We start from the raw sequence: 16,518 nt of genomic DNA, 5'->3' as shown, positions 1-16,518 counted from the left end.
AATTCTTTGCTGCTAGAAACTGTTATCTTAAAGCATTTTTGGATAAGTCAGTATAAAATTCCGTATGTGCCTGTTCCTTCCCTGAGACCAAAGAATCCTTACGTTACACCCCGCTGTAAGACGAGATATGGTCGAAGACTCCGTAACTATTATGTCCCAGCAATGTTAAAGTTACTTCCGCAAAGCATACAAGATGTGAAAACGAAATATGGTCTTAGAAAGGCTCTTAGACACATTAATACGTGAAGGGAAGCCTGTCATTTGTGTGTTTTTTTTTCTTACTGTTGTCTAATAACGTGCTACTGATGGCTCTGTCGCTGTCTGCCAGGCACTGCCGTTCAAGCCCACTGCGGCTTTGGCAGGCCCGATTCTTCCACTGTATGATTCTCAATTCATCAATAAAGTATTATTATTATTATTATTATTATTATTATTATTATTATTATTATTATTATTATTATTATTATTATTATTAAAGGCGTGCTACCCTCACCAAGTGCTCCGCTTGATCGCAAGATATCCAACATTGTGCGCGCGGATTAGACGACACGTAGGCAGCTGGCCACCATCCTTCCCTGCTCATCGTCACCCGGCTTCCCTCTTTCCCATAGGAAACGACGCAATAGGCGTGATCTCATTGACCTTCCGACTTTATACGCGGCATCACAGCGACGGCGAAAATTTCCCTGGAGTGCCTATCGCAATTATATGTATCGGTTGATCTTGAAGTATCGCTTGACGCTTTCCCCATCGCACGTATAGCATTCTGGCGCACAATAAGTTCACTATTTATTACATAGTAGTTCACCATATAATCTTGCGTGTTATGCGGTTTGTGCAATAGAATTTCACATGTCTCAAATCAGTTTTTCATGTCTCGGTACATAACAATCGGTGTACTTGCTTCATTTGCAACTTTATCCGTATTCCTTGCAATCCTATCTTCTATTTTATGTGATCTTCTCCAGCTATTGTATAAGACGTATAAGAATATTGTATAAGAACTTTACTACTCTGTAACGCTATCTTTCAAATTGTACCAGTTCCTCCCCCCCCCCCCCTTGTCCTATGTACTATCCCCTTCTGAATGCCTTTCGGGTATTCTTGAATTAATAAATTACGTTAGATCAGCAAGTGAGCTTGGCTCAAAAGAGTAAGACCTTTTGATGTCCAGTAGGGAAAACATGAACATTTTGCAGCTAGCGTGACATGGCTAAGAACATCTGCCCATTGTGCTACTGCTGCGCTACGCTTACAGCAACCCACCCCCCTTTTTTTTTTCTTGGACTTCGCAATTTCTGGCTATCAACTTAAACTAGAGTAAACAGAGTACTTGCGAGCAGGTCAGAAGGTAGGTCCATGTCGTCTTTTGCCACCAGTTTGTACAAGCAGCGTTATTGTGGCTGTGTGAATAGAAGGGAACAGACTAACATTTTTTTATGGACAACTGCGCTAGAAAGTTACAAGAGAGCTAGCAAGGTTCAAGAACATTAGCGACCACATGACACACATGAGGCATTGGCAAACAGAAGAGCTCGTACAATTGTTGAACTGTAATGGTTCTGATGGAATCTTGCAACCTCGATTTCTGCGAAAATTCCCCTAGCATTCTCGTTTATTTTATACCAGTGCAAAATATTTAAATGACCATCAACAAGCGTAAGGAAGCTTTACTTCATACGTTCGCATTTCATCACCAGCACGAGTCTCGCGAAATCACCCGAAGTTTAGCATTAAACACTCAGTGCGGAATATCGGCGTCCTTCCACAAATCCATGACATCACTGCCTAGCGTCTTCTCATGAATTCGCTTCTTTAATCGCTTCACCTGGTCTTCCGAGAAGTGGTTCCGCCAATCACCGACGACGCCTTTGCGAACAAAATCGCCTGTCATTGGCCTATCGCAGGCGTCAGCTCCTATCGATTCCCTCATAAGTTCGATCCATTTGGGCACCTTTCTACCGAGTGCGGTCTCGAGATCATCGAATAAGGCTTTCATAGAATCGTTGACAGTTTCCTTCATGCTCTTAATGCTAATGCTCAGTAATACGTTCTCTAACCGACTGTTGTCACTCCGCAGCTTCTGGCCGAACTCTTCCCCAATGAAATCAGCAATATTCACGACCCAAGCATTGATGTCCTTCTTAAGCTGCTCGTAGGTTACGAACAAGACGTTCGGATCGTCTCTGTGTGCGTACCAAGAGAGCAAATGGTCGAAGTAGTCGCCAAAGTCAACCCTGCCTTCAACAAACATGTCGAAGAACTGATCGAACGTGCCGTCTTCGAAGTGGTACTCGGGCATGTGCTTGGTGTGGTAGAAATAAGACACGCAGCAGTCGTACGGGTTTCTCGCTACGTAGATGTACTTGGCGTCTTTGGAGTAGGGTTGGAATCGGAAAGCCATGTGTGTCTTTATTGGACCCGGTCTCTTCATGTCCTGGACAGATTCGGCTCCTTGGGCTTCGAGGAATGGCATCTCTATCCAGCTCAACAGCTGGTTTTTGGGAGGTGGATGGCCATTTATGATGTTATAAACGATGTGCTGCATCCACGTTGTCCCGCACTTGGGGTAGCTGACGATGAACAGGTCGCCCGGTTGCGCCTTGTAGCGGAGCGCCGAGCGGACGCATTCTACTGGAAAGCTCTTGCTGATGTAATAGCCGTCGACTTCGTGATACTGTTCATAGTGCTGCATCTTTCGTTCCACGCGCGAGGCACTGCGCAGAAAGAGAACGCAAGAAATATTAGTGTGTAATTAGCAGGGTGACTAACTGTTTGCTTTAAGAAATGGTAAAAAGACTGGAACGTCGTAATTATACCAGAATCGAAGCAAACAAATGTCTAACATTACAGGCGTAGATGCGATCGGCGAGAGCAGTTTATTGATGCTTCCGAGTTGGCACATTGTCGCGCAGCTTTTGCACTTCAAAATAGCTAAACAAGAACTATCCGCCGAGTTTGTTCAGTCGCATGGTGTTGAGCTGCTGAGCCCGTGGTCGCGGGATCGAATCCCGACCACGGCGGCCGCATTTCGGTGGGGACGAAATGTGAAAACACCCATGTACTTAGATTTAGGTGCACGTTAAAGAACCCCACGTGGTCAAAGTTCCGGAGACCTCCACGACGGCGTGCCTCATAATCAGAAAGCGGTTTTGGCACGTAAAACCCCATATTTTTTTTTCAACAACAACTGTTTGTGCCGTGAGCACGGTAGGGTTAGGCAAAGAAAAATACAAAATGATGGCATCGCTCCACCGCCTACAAATCCCTTTCAACAGTATTAGGATAATGCGAAACGTTTCAAATCTCGAAAGCGGGTTCAGTTTCCGCATATACGCTTTTTTGACAGCTAAACGAGATAAGCTCTGAAGACATTTACCACATTGTCTAAGTTCAGAACAAGCTGAAGCAAATTTACAGCAGCCGCAATAAGATGTGGCTTCCCAATCTTTCCGATTGAAATTGCAATTCCTTATCTTCAGAGACAACGTCCGCAATATTCCACCAACTCGGACGTTATGCTGTTAGAAAACTGCAAATAGCGACTTTTTAATTCAGCATATACTTTGTAAAAAAAAACTGCAGATGTATAATGTCACTTGAAAAATGTGCTTCAAGAGAAAAAATGCGAAAAAGCAGCTCTAGAGAAATTAATACGAGCAGTGGCAGTGCATGGGGGGCCGCTGTTCGGGACTTCCATAGCGCCTATAAAAAACTCAGGAGGTTAAAATCAACGAAGCGATGTTCTTTCCAGGATATCACATTGCTTCGCAGTTTTATCAGTTTGAGGTGTATCAGCCATTATGAAGGCACTGTACGTTTCATTCTACAGAAGCGACCCAGCTGTCTGCGTAAGCGTACTCTAACACAGACTATAAATATAGGATCAGGTTCGGCGCTAAGAACATGTCTGCACATATATATGCGACTGGTGTTGTTTGTCGCTCAGGATGTATTTGACGGCCGCGTTAACTTTTCTATAAATTCAGGCAACTGCATCCTTTATAGCATTGCGCACGTCGCCAAGATGACACATACAAACTTATCCGGACGGCTCCCCGTGTCTTTGGTGATCGCCTCGACGTTTTAATCTTGTTCACACGTCATGAGCAAAAATACATGCGTACTGCGACATTTGAGTTATTTCTTTAAAGAAAAATTCATAAAAAAGTCCCCGTAAGCCAGCGTGTGTTGCGCACCTTATTTGGCTGTAGCTGTGTTTGTTTATGTGAACTACCGGATGTAACGTAACATAAGAAGTAACACGACTAAGAAATCCGGAATTAAATTTACGTGATTCGTCTTGTAGGTTGGCAAATAGCCGCAAACACTCACGACCACGAGAACCAATTTAGAAGGAAGATACGAGCGATAAGGCCCCCTTGTCACATGTAATCGTGTTTTTTTGTTGTTGTTGTTGTGCAGAAGCAAGATAGCTTTATTAGCGGTATCGAGGAAAGTGTGGGAAGGCTGTGAGACTTTGACCATTTTGGCATCTGTACTCGCACGTGAGTTGAAGGAGACCCAGCATGGAAGAAATCTAGACACCAGCACACGTTGTCCTAAATGGCATGTTACTGAAGCTGTCACCTTGCCAATATTTTCATACATTTACAGAATGGGAGAAAAAAAGGGGGACGTGCCTATTGTGCTTGTTCGAACACAGTGCATAAAACTATAGTTCAGAGTCAAATGAAAAGCGTAACTAATTTTTAGATCTTGCATAATGATTATTTGGAGCAATTCACGGAGAGATTCACTCATAATTGGATGAGATGGCTACGAGTGCAATCGAATTTACTCAGCCTTGTTTGTGATGTTTTTTAAAGCGCTTCGATTGACCGTACCTGAAAATGCTGCGTTTGCATATTTCAATTAAACTACGGTTAAGTTTAATGGCTAATATAGCGAAGAGCAGTCCCATATCGGAGTTTCATGGGTCATCATCATCATCATCATCAGCCTGGTTACGCCCACTTCAGGGCAAAGGCCTCTCCCATATTCCTCCAACAACCCCGGTCATGTACTAATTGTGGCCATGCCGTCCCTGCAAACTTCTTAATCTCATCCGCCCACCTAACTTTCTGCCGTCCCCTGCTACGCTTCCCTTCCCTTGGAATCCAGTCCGTAACCCTTAATGACGATCGGTTATTTTCCCTCCTCATTACATGTCCTGCCCATGCCCATTTCTTTTTCTTGATTTCAACTAAGATGTCATTAACTCGCGTTTGTTCCCTCACCCAATCTGCTCTTTTCTTATCCCTTAACGTTACACCTATCATTCTTCTTTCCATAGCTCGTTGCGTCGTCCTCAATTTGAGTAGAACCCTTTTCGTAAGCCTCCAGGTTTCTGCCCCGTAGGTGAGTACTGGTAAGACACAGCTATTATACACTTTTCTCTTGAGGGATAATGGCAACCTGCTGTTCATGATCTGAGAATGCCTGCCAAACGCACCCCAGCCCATTCTTATTCTTCTGATTATTTCTGTCTCATGATCCGGATCCGCAGTCACTAACTGCCCTAAGTAGATGTATTCCCTTACGACTTCCAGTGCCTCGCTGCCTATTGTAAACTGCTGTTCTCTTCCGAGACTGTTAAACATTACTTTAGTTTTCTGTAGATTAATTTTTAGACCCACTCTTCTGCTTTGCCTCTCCAGGTCAGTGAGCATGCATTGCAGTTGGTCCCCTGAGTTACTAAGCAAGGCAATATCATCAGCGAATCGCAAGTTACTAAGGTATTCTCCATTAACTTTTATCCCCATTTCTTCCCAATCCAGATATATAAGGGTTGGTTATATTCCGCACATTTCTCTATCACCTGATTGATAGTGTGAATATGATCTATTGTTGAGTAGCCTTTACGGAATCCTGCCTGGTCCTTTGCTTGACAGAAGTCTAAGGTGTTCCTGATTCTATTTGCGATTACCTTAGTAAATAGTTTGTAGGCAACGGACAGTAAGCTGATTGATCTATAATTTTTCAAGTCTTTGGCGTCCCCTTTCTTATGGATTAGGATTATGTTAGCATTTTTCCAAGATTCCGGTACGCTCGACGTTATGAGGCATTGCGTATACAGGGTGGCCAGTTTCTCTAGAACAATCTGCCCACCATCCTTCAACAAATCTGCTGTTACCTGATCCTCCCCAGCTGCCTTCCCCCTTTGCATATCTCCCAAGGCTTTCTTTACTTCTTCCGGCGTTACCTGTGCGATTTCGAATTCCTCTAGACTATTTTCTCTTCCATTATCGTCGTGGGTGGCACTGGTACTGTACAAATCTCTATAGAACTCCTCAGCCACTTGTACTATCTCATCCATATTAGTAATGATATTGCCGGCTTTGTCTCTTAACGCATACATCTGATTCTTGCCAATTCCTAGTTTCTTCTTCACTGTTTTTAGGCTTCCTCCGTTCCTGAGAGCATGGTCAATTCTATCCATATTATACTTCCTTATGTCAGCTGTCTTACGCTTGTTGATTAACTTCGAAAGTTCTGCCAGTTCTATTCTAGCTGTAGGGTTAGAGGCTTTCATACATTGGCGTTTCTTGATCAGATCTTTCGTCTCCTGCGATAGTTTACTGGTATCCTGCCTAACGGAGTTACCACCGACTTCCATTGCACACTCCTTGATGATGTCCACAAGATTGTCGTTCATTGCTTCAACACTAAGGTCCTCTTTCTGAGTTAAAGCCGAATACCTGTTCTGTAGCTTGATCTGGAATTGCTCTATTTTCCCTCTTACCGCTAACTCATTGATCGGCTTCTTATGTACCAGTTTCTTCCGCTCCCTTCTCATGTCTAGGCTAATTCGAGTTCTCACCATCCTGTGGTCACTGCAGCGCACCTTGCCGAGCACGTCCACATCTTTTATGATGCCAGGGTTAGCGCAGAGTATGAAGTCTATTTCATTTCTAGTCTCGCCGTTCGGGCCCCTCCACGTCCACTTTCGGCTATCCCGTTTGCGGAAGAAGGTATTCATTATCCTCATATTATTCTGTTCCGCAAACTCTACCAATAACTCCCCCCTGATATTCCTAGTGCCTATGCCATATTCCCCCACTGCCTTGCCTCCAGCCTGCTTTTTGACTACCTTGGCATTAAAGTCACCCATTAGTATAGTGTATTTAGTTTTCACTCTACCCATCGCCGATTCCACATCTTCATAGAAGCTTTCGACTTCCTGGTCATCATGACTGGATGTAGGGGCGTAGACCTGTACAATCTTCATTTTGTACCTCTTATTAAGGTTCACAACAAGACCTGCTACCCTCTCGTTAATGCTATAGAATTCCTGTATGTTACCAGCTATATTCTTATTAATCAGGAATCCGACGCCTAGTTCCCTTCTCTCTTCTAAGCCCCGGTAGCACAGGACGTGCCCGCTTTTTAGCACTGTATATGCTTCTTTTGGCCTCCTAACTTCGCTGAGCCCTATTATATCCCATTTACTGCCCTCTAATTCCTCCAATAGCACTGCTAGACTCGCCTCACTAGATAACGTTCTAGCGTTAAACGTTGCCAGGTTCATATTCCAATGGCGGCCTGTCCGGAAACAGAAACAGAGTTTCATGGGTGCTTATCTATAAATTACCGCTACTCTCCGCAGAGAAAAGAATCTCATCAATACCTATAACGAGGATTTGTGCAATAATTCTAGGCGTCACCGATGCAAACCAAAGTGAATCTAAACTTTTCGAACTGTATACCTGTGAATTCAGTGTTACAACCATCCCAATCATCGTTTATCATCATCATGGTCTATGTCGAAAGTTGGACAAATGCCTCTGCCAGCGGTCTCCCCATTACTCCCGTGACGCGCCAGCTACCGCATCTTATGTCCCGCAAAGTTCCCATTATCACTACACCACATATTTCGCTGCCATCCTCATCCGCGCTTTCCTTCCCTTGGCACGTAACCCGTAACTTGATTTACTCATATGATTCTCAACTAGAATATTGGCCACATCATCTTGTTCTCTCATCCACAACGCCGTTCTCCTGTCTCTTAACGTTACAGCTATCGTCTCTGTTTCCTTTATTCGCTGCGCGGGTACTTAGCTTCTTCACAAGCTTCTTGGTTAAAGTCCAGGTTTTTGGCCCATATTTGAGCCGCAGTATAGTTCAATGATTGTACTTTTTTTTCTTTTCTAAGATAGCGGTCACTTGCCAGTCATTACTCCATGGTGCCTGCCCTATGCATTCCTACCCATTTTTCATTTTTCAATATAATTTCTTTTGACTCTTCGCCGGTGACTAATCTTAACCCATTTAACCCTGGAACCGAATAATTACTTCTAATAACTTGCATACTTGCACACGACATGAAACAGGTTGCAAGAAAACACAAGCATAGCGTAAATGTGTAGTCAAAGTTACCTGATCGAGAGCTTCGTTTTCTGTTTTCTTTCTCGTGGAAATGTTGCGCTTCAGGCGTGAACAGGCCTCTCGTTTGTTGGACGAACCCTCAATAAAGAGCTCATGCTACGACGCATACGGCCGGATTCCCTCTGCGTTTTCCGTTGGCGATAGGAAAACGTTATCACATGATGGGGGCCTCACTCCGATATAACGGGCATAATGAACGAAGTGCCTGATGCGCTTTATGATTCCCAGTTCGCTGAGCAAGGTTTTCTCGGCAAACAGACTGATAAAATAGGCCTCTCTCACTATCGACTGCCCTCCTAGTCCCCGCTCTATTGAGGCGCCGAAGTATACAGCCTGTGGTGGTCGCCGTGTGGTTATCCCATATACCTCCTAATTTCCGTGGCACATGTATTTAGTCATGGAAGCGTCTTACTCTTTTATTTTATCGCCATGAAACTGTGCACTTGCTTAACACGGGACGAGCAGTCATGAGAAAATGATTCAAGAAACAAGTCAGAATGACCCACAGGTCCGCGCAATATAGGTTGAGAAGCGCGCGGCACCGAATGACCAAGCACAATGGGTTCTTTTATTCTAAATATAAAAAAAGGAAAATAAAGTAAGCGTCCGTACAGCTGAATACTGCACAGGGCAGAAGAAGCGATTACTTAATAAAATCAGTACAAATGAATAGGCTTGCTAACTCAGTGCAGTGTAGATTGGTGGGTCTGTGCGTGTTGATGTACGTAGACATTTCTTAATTCCAGAGAAGCACTGTTTACCACTGCGTCAAAGCGCAAAGAAGAGACAGTGGATTCAGTACTGCAGCATTAACCCGCTCAGTTACAAACGATGTAAGCAATGGCATCCGCGTTTTCACGAGAGAACTACACGGTCTGTAAGAGAGGGCTTATGCCGAGCACAGTTCTCTATAACAATACGTTACCGCCCGCGCAAACATTATGTAAGATGAAGTTAAACAAAAGCGAGAGCCAGTAGTAACAGCCCGTATTATATGTCTGGATCACAGTTGCCATTCTTTAAGTGGCTGGGGCGCTCATATTGACTCGACTCAGGGTGGAACAACGCGGCTTATATGCGCAGATGTGTATGTTTTGCTACGTTTTGACATTATTTCTTATCGATAACGCGCGGGTTCCACAATATCCGAGGCTAACTGCGATCTGCGACAGTAGATGACGATGTAAAAGAATGCACCGCTTTGGCAAATCCGGCGTCGAAGGCTGCGCTCGGAGGCTATATGAATAAGCGAAATATTTAATCAATGTGTAAAAGGAATACAAAAAGCGATAACGTGGTAACTTGGGTTGGCTGGCACCTGCCTGAAGAAAACGAGTAACAGTGCTGAAAAACTGGACGTGACTGCTTTTCGTCTGTCTATGGATGGTAGCTTTTACACGTTTACAAAAAGCGGGTGGCAAGCGAACAATTCAGCGACAACAAACTCCAAGACAGCCGCGTCGGCAGGAGAAACTCAGCGTGCCTTTATCAGGCGCACTGTTAGCACAATAGCGCACTCGGGCCTGTTTACCCAGTAGTCAATGGGTGAACGACATGCTGCCGCGATCTGCCGTGAACGACATGCTGCCGAGAACGTATCGCGATCCACGAAACGCACAACCGACGCACGCTCAACATGGGCGCAAGTGCACAAATCTTCTTGCTTTGAAAAAGTTTTTACAGGAGACCAACATTTTGGGAAAATATTAGGTATCAAATGATCCGAATGCGCTAAATGAGTAACATAAACGTTGTTCGTGATTCGTAATTGGTTTATGTGGTGATCGCAACTTTTACGCAATATGTATAATTTTGTTCTGTACTTGCAGTGCATTACATGTGTTGTGTGTTACGGCTGTTCGAAATATCTGACTTCATCTATGCGTACGTGGACTGAACTACTGCACAGAACTTTGCGACTCATGTACTGTTGGACTGTATATTTTTTATTCTTCCAGTGTTCCACTGAGTGCCATATTTCGTGTCGCTGTTCTCCCTTTTTACGCAAATTCGTTTCCTTTGCCAAGTGACAAGGAGTAGCCGGTCCCACCATAAAGGCGCCAACCTCTCCTAATATTCATTTCAATAAAAAAAAATCAACCGGCGCAAACCCCGGCACCCTTCCAAAACGTTTGCAACAGCCTGCCTCAGAGGGCGGCTGAAGAACATGAAAAAGGCGAATTGCTGTCCACGCTCCATGTCCCATATGCGGACGTGCCCCTCCCCCCCCCCCCCCCCACCACCACCCCTCGGAACCAATAACACTCCTGGGAACGCATGAGGGGTATGAGGGGGATGCATGCCAGGGCTATAACTAAGCAGCTTCGCAGTAAAAATTGTCAAGGATGACAGCTTAATTGACGGAGCTGCGGGCCATCCTTTACAGACAGAGAGGCAGCGCACAAAAAGCGACAATCAAGTACATGATATTATGAACATATTATGTAAGAAATACATACAAAACGTATACTACATAATAAATAAGTAGCAATGTAAACTGCGCGCGAGCTAAAAGCAATTAAGAAGACATAGAAGGTAGGCAATTAGAATCAATGAAAGCGACATAGGGCATATAAATGTAGCACAAGGAAGCAATTTATGAAATGAAACAAGATCCAAGTTATACAAATAAATATTATACAGAGAATAGCACAAACACGAAGAAAAAAAGGAAAATTATTATAACATCATCTGAAGGAGGGGAGGGGAGGTAATGCGATGTTTATGGAGGTCACAAAAGCCAAACTACATAAGGTATTTTAGTAAATATTACGAATTTCTCAGGAATAGGGGGTTTCAGTCTGTATTGTTCTACGGTGTAGCATGTTTCATAGCAGAGAAAGTGTGTCTTTCTTAATGTTGCAGCCATCGACTTTTCATGGTTGTGTGCGAAGTTTATTGTAACATTTCTTGCTGATTAGCGAGCAGTTTTTGGCCATTACCGATAACAGTGCAACTATGTCCAAGCTGACGTTGTCAAAATCCATGACATCATGGTGGCAGGTACGGGAACTGCAAGGTGGCGTCGACACCCATCCTTGCTTAATGCGTATTTTTTTGGCTTACGAAGCATCCTTTCGCGGTTATACTGTCAGTATAGGAATAGAGTGGTAACTATCTGGTACAGCTAAGCTTACTTTTTTTTTTCAGCGGTGTGCCTTTGAAGGTTCATCCACGCACTTCACGGTAAAGGCATCCGTGAACATAATGAGCGTACAGTTAATGCCCTGAAATAAGTTTTGGAATAGTAAAGAACTGGGGAAAATCATGAGAGCGATGTAAGATGTTTTCGTACCAATTATAGCTGGCGGAAATACCCCGTGCGGCACACTACTGTCTCTGGGAAGTGTCTATTGATCTCGAACTTGATGTTGCTACAACCAGTGATGTAACCTCGTATATGAATACATTGTATGTCAGCCTGTGCCTTACTTCAATCACATGTGACCTCCAACAGACTGCTTTATAATTTCATTTTTTATTCATCGCTATTATAAGAGCTGACATTAGTTCCTGCGCTAACTGTGAGTTCTAAAGAACAATGTACTAGTTTGAATTTTCTGTGCTCTTTGCTTCGCCACATTCTGGCTTTAGCTTACAGTTTGCATTCATAACGATACATTTGATGTTATTATTTTGTGTGGTATGTTTGTTTGTCTGTTTACTTTAGCCGGCCTTTCTTTCTACGTACAACTTCCCTAAGCCGGAACTAGAAGCGGGCACCGCCCATAGTTCTAACCTCTACCACAAATACATTTAAATTAAAAATCTGCGAAATAAGAAAGAAGGGAGCACGAAGCTTCAAGTAAGTAAAAAGAATAAAAATGTTGCCGTCAAGGATAGATAGATTGTGGGGTTTCACGTGCCAAAACCACTTTCTGATTACGAGGCACGCCGTAGTGGAGGACTCCGGAAATTTCGACCACCTGGGGATCTTTAACGTGCATCTTAATCTAAGTACACGGGTGTTTTCGCATTTCGCCTCCATCGAAATGCGGCCGCCGTGGCCGGGATTCGATCCCGCGACCTCGTGCTCAGCAGCCCAACACCATAGCCACTGAGCAACCACGGCGGGTGCCGTCAAGGATAGTTGTCGTGAAATTTCAAGTAGTGTAGTTTCCGCACCATAGTCCGCGTTTTTGCAAAGCTGTTGAAGTGAAATATTGCGGTGTGCGGACTATCTATGGGTTCGGACTATCATCATCTTATTTTTTAAGGCGGGAAGCACGCTTCGAGAAAACAAGTTCACAATCAGGCATGCAATGACTGTCGCTGCGTACGAACAATATTTCAAGCCCATATTGGCACTAAGCGAACGCTGGTTGTGCTGCGTAAATGGGTACTTTTCATTGTTTAATCTTGTGAGCACATGCGGGAACCCCGCTAGAAACGGTGCCACGAATTTATAGGCATTCGCAGACACACGCACAAAAAAATGCAGAGATGTGGGCTGTTTCCCAGGAAAATAGGAAGGGAATTCCTGCGCAGATGAAGGTACGAAGATGCAGGGGTCCGGGATGGCCAAATTTGTAGAAAATCATGCAGCGCGGGTTGCTTCTCTACTGCATACTGAAGCGTCCCCGAGGATCATACAGTCGTAAGTGGGCTGTCTAATAAAAAAGAAGTCTTTTAGACGCAAATCGGCCTCTGCGAACTACACGAACTGGCGCGCACTATAGTCCGGAAAATACAGTACGTACAACCTGAGCAGACGGAAGCAATGTTTCCGGTTTGGTTCGTTGTTCCTGGTTCCGGTATGGCCTGCCTGTACGTATAGTTGCTAGCCGAGCATCAACAGAAAAGATGTTTGTGAATACTAATTCAAAAATAGTTGAATTTCCATTGTGGTATAACGTACAGCGCTTATTTGTACTTTATTGCTTCGTTCAATCCGAACGAAGAATATAAGGACAGAACTATAGTTAAATGCAGTAGAACCACGGCAATGTAAAAACGGAAGTATACCGATGCTGCTGGCAGTTACATACGGTGAATGCATCGGCGATAAAAGGAGGTGTTTTCTCAATAGTCTCGAAGACTCACGGGCTCATAAGCAACAAAGTGCAGGCGCTAGGAAGCCGCAGCTCTAGCGCGAGCATGAGCCAATAACTTGATTAATTGGAGCCACATGTATTAGTTAGCCCATTCGACAGCTGCATGTTATTGTTCGATTGAGAAGTTGCGCCTATTGACGGAAAATAAGCGCACAGGAAGACACACACGAACAGTCGACAAAAACACAAGACAGGAGCTAACTCACATCTATTTTATTTGCAGCCATGCCAGCAAATATATGCAGAAAGGATGACATGCGCAGTGCATAACAACAATGGAAAAACGTAATGACACGGTAACCCAAATCATTAAAACTACAACACACGTTCAAGAAACTCGATTTCTGCCCTGAAGAGCTTCACAGACGTATCGCTCACACATTTATCTCCCCTTTTACTGATATAAAAGGCTTCGAATAGTTCACGCGCAGTCTTATCGCGACCTTTCCCTAGGATTCTTACGTCACTCAGTCGCATTTCACACGCTGCAGTGTGCAATTGGCGCAATGATCAGCCAAATTTGTGCCACCTCCCATAATAGCCCTCAAATTACCCCTGCCCGGTCATTAACGCAGCGCCCAGTCTGGCCTATGCAAGCCAGTGCCCAGTATGGATCATAGGTCAACGTGATCTCGTACAGGACCCCCGTACAGCAGTTAACAAACTGCTTGGCATGCTTTTTTCAGCTGTTTGTGTGCGTCTTCCTGTGCGCTTATTTTCCGTCGATCTGCAATGCACCATTGCAGTCATATATTACAAATAATTTTTACCCAGTCCATTACTGACAGTTCACTTCCAAATGACTGGAAGATCAGTAAAGTGGTACCGGTATATAAGTCAGGCAGCCGCTCTGATCCTTCCAACTATCGCCCCATTTCCCTAACGAGTATTCCCTGTAAACTACCAGAACATATAATATATTCGCAAATAGCATGTCATCTCGGTGATCATTCCTTCTTTTTTCACAATCAGCATGGTTTCCGGCCTGGTTTGTCATGCGATACACAGCTTTTTGAATTTATTACTGAACTTCACCTGAATTTAGACTCATCACTTCAAACTGACGTCATATATCTAGACTTCGCCAAAGCATTTGACTGTGTTCCCCATCAGCGGCTTTTGGCCAAACTTTCATGCCTCGGTCTCGACCCTCTCGCACTGTCATGGATCCGTTGCTTTCTTACTAATCGATTCCAGTACACAGCTATCGGAAATCATTTCTCAACCACTGCTAGCGTCATCTCCGGAGTACCACAGGGGTCCGTCCTCGGTCCCCTTCTCTTTCTCATCTTCATAAACGACCTTCCCAACGGCATATCATCCAATATCCGACTTTTTGCAGATGACTGCGTAATCTACCGTCGCATTACAGACCCAGCCGACCATGCAACGCTCCAAAAAGACTTACATTCATTAGAAACCTGGTGTTCCAACTCTTTAATGAAACTTAACATCTCCAAATGTAAAGTTATGCAGGTATCCCGTAAACACTCTAACAAGATTCACTCGTACTTTTTAAACTCGACAGCCCTATCCACCGTTGAGTCGTATCGTTATCTCGGTATTACTATTAATAGCAAGTTGACCTGGTCCGACCATATAACAAAATTGGCTACCGACACTAATAAATCACTTGGTTACGTCAGACGTACCCTTGCGCTGTGCCCCTCATCCACAAGAAAACTAGCTTATGAAACTTTTATTCGAAGTAAACTTGACTACGCCTCAGCTATTTGGAGCCCGCACCAAGCTTACTTAATTAATATGTTAGAATCAATACAAAATCGTGCCGCTAGATTCATCACTTCCAGATACAGCCGTGAAGAAAGTGTCAGTGCGATTAAATCATCTCTAGGACTCGAACCATTGGTGTTGCGTCGGAAAATTGCGAAACTGTGCCTTTTCCAGCGACTTTATTATAACTTCCCCGAACTGCATGGAAGGCTTCTAATCCCACCCACCCGTACATCTCGTCGCCTTTTTAACTCTTGCAGCATCCAGCGCTTGCATGGTTCAACAGCTTCCTTTAATCAATCGTTTTTGCCTAGCGCCATTATAGAGTGGAACAATTTACCAGATAGAGTTGTCAATGAGCGCAACCCCATTATCTTCAAGCAGCTGCTTACTGATCACCTTAAACCCTAACCTTACAATGACCGTACTGTGCCTTCATTCTTTTGCGATTGCCGTCTCACATTGTGACTGTTCTGCTGATTTGCTTTTGCATTCTATTCAGTATGCCTCTTGTTGTTGTTGTTGTTTTATTTTTTTATTTTTAATGCGAATCCACAGGCTGAGTCTTGTAAGAAATTGTAACCATATCTTTGTTTCTATCCTTATCTTCTGTAACCCCCCCTTATGTAATACCCCGACAGGGGTCCTTAAGGAAAAATAAATGATGATAAATGATGATGATGATCTAGCCCATCCGCAGGTGTCGTTAAAGGTTGCACTCAACGCACAAATGCAAAATATATTCGCTGGCGCAGAAAAGCGTAAACCCTGGCACCATCTACCCGAACGTTCCATTGTGTACTATACATGCAGCTGAGGCAGGTCGAGGCCACCTTCATTCATACCATACGTATACGTGTTACATGGTACGCGCTTTCTCACCCCTGGCAAGCTTTATCATGCGTATGCGTTGCGGCAGCAAACACCACGTATCGCCTGTAGCCGTGGCGTAATGACTCACGGATAGAAGGTCGCCGGCGCCTATAGCAGTACGCCTTCCCCGACGAATGGCGTCTCGCAAGATGCCCTCGACGGCACAAGTGCGTCGCGGCTTGGCTGCTTGCTTGTCGCCGCGCAGGCGTCGCGTGTGAGGAAATTGAAGACGGCGTCAAGGCCGAATCCACTACGTCGCTTGGAGGGGAGGCAGCGTATAAAACAGCGCCGTTACGGACGACGGGACCCCGTAAGACGCGCGAGCTGGTCGCGCACTGCACGCACGTGCAAAAAAGAAATAGAGGAAAAGATCAAGCGAGCGCTCTGATTCTCCTTCTACATTCTGACGGACGCATACCTCAGCGTTCCAAGGGCATGTGGTCACCCATTTGTGCGGGGGGATCGACTG

At 44.5% G+C, this 16,518-nt stretch overlaps 1 protein-coding gene across 1 annotated transcript; it reads right to left on the bottom strand.

Annotated features, from left to right (window-relative positions):
• Positions 1–1,140: 1,140 nt before the first annotated feature.
• On the bottom strand, positions 1,141–16,266 carry LOC135906800 (sulfotransferase ssu-1-like). The gene is made up of 2 exons (XM_065438396.1): positions 16,138–16,266; positions 1,141–2,717 (listed from the first exon to the last, which is right to left on the bottom strand). The coding sequence occupies exon 2, from the start codon at positions 2,693–2,695 to the stop codon at positions 1,742–1,744; it is 954 nt and encodes a 317-aa protein (XP_065294468.1). The 5' UTR covers positions 2,696–2,717; positions 16,138–16,266; the 3' UTR covers positions 1,141–1,741.
• Between the last annotated feature and the right edge of the window lie 252 nt (positions 16,267–16,518).

This window comes from Dermacentor albipictus, chromosome 7 (genome assembly GCF_038994185.2).
Source record: "Dermacentor albipictus isolate Rhodes 1998 colony chromosome 7, USDA_Dalb.pri_finalv2, whole genome shotgun sequence".
Classification (NCBI taxonomy): Eukaryota; Metazoa; Arthropoda; class Arachnida; order Ixodida; family Ixodidae; genus Dermacentor; species Dermacentor albipictus.
This window is presented reverse-complemented; position numbering and strand designations above follow the sequence as displayed.

Excerpts from the sequence above, each read along its gene's own strand:
- LOC135906800 (XM_065438396.1), bottom strand. The coding sequence starts at position 2,695 with ATGCAGCACTATGAACAGTATCACGAAGTCGACGGCTATTACATCAGC.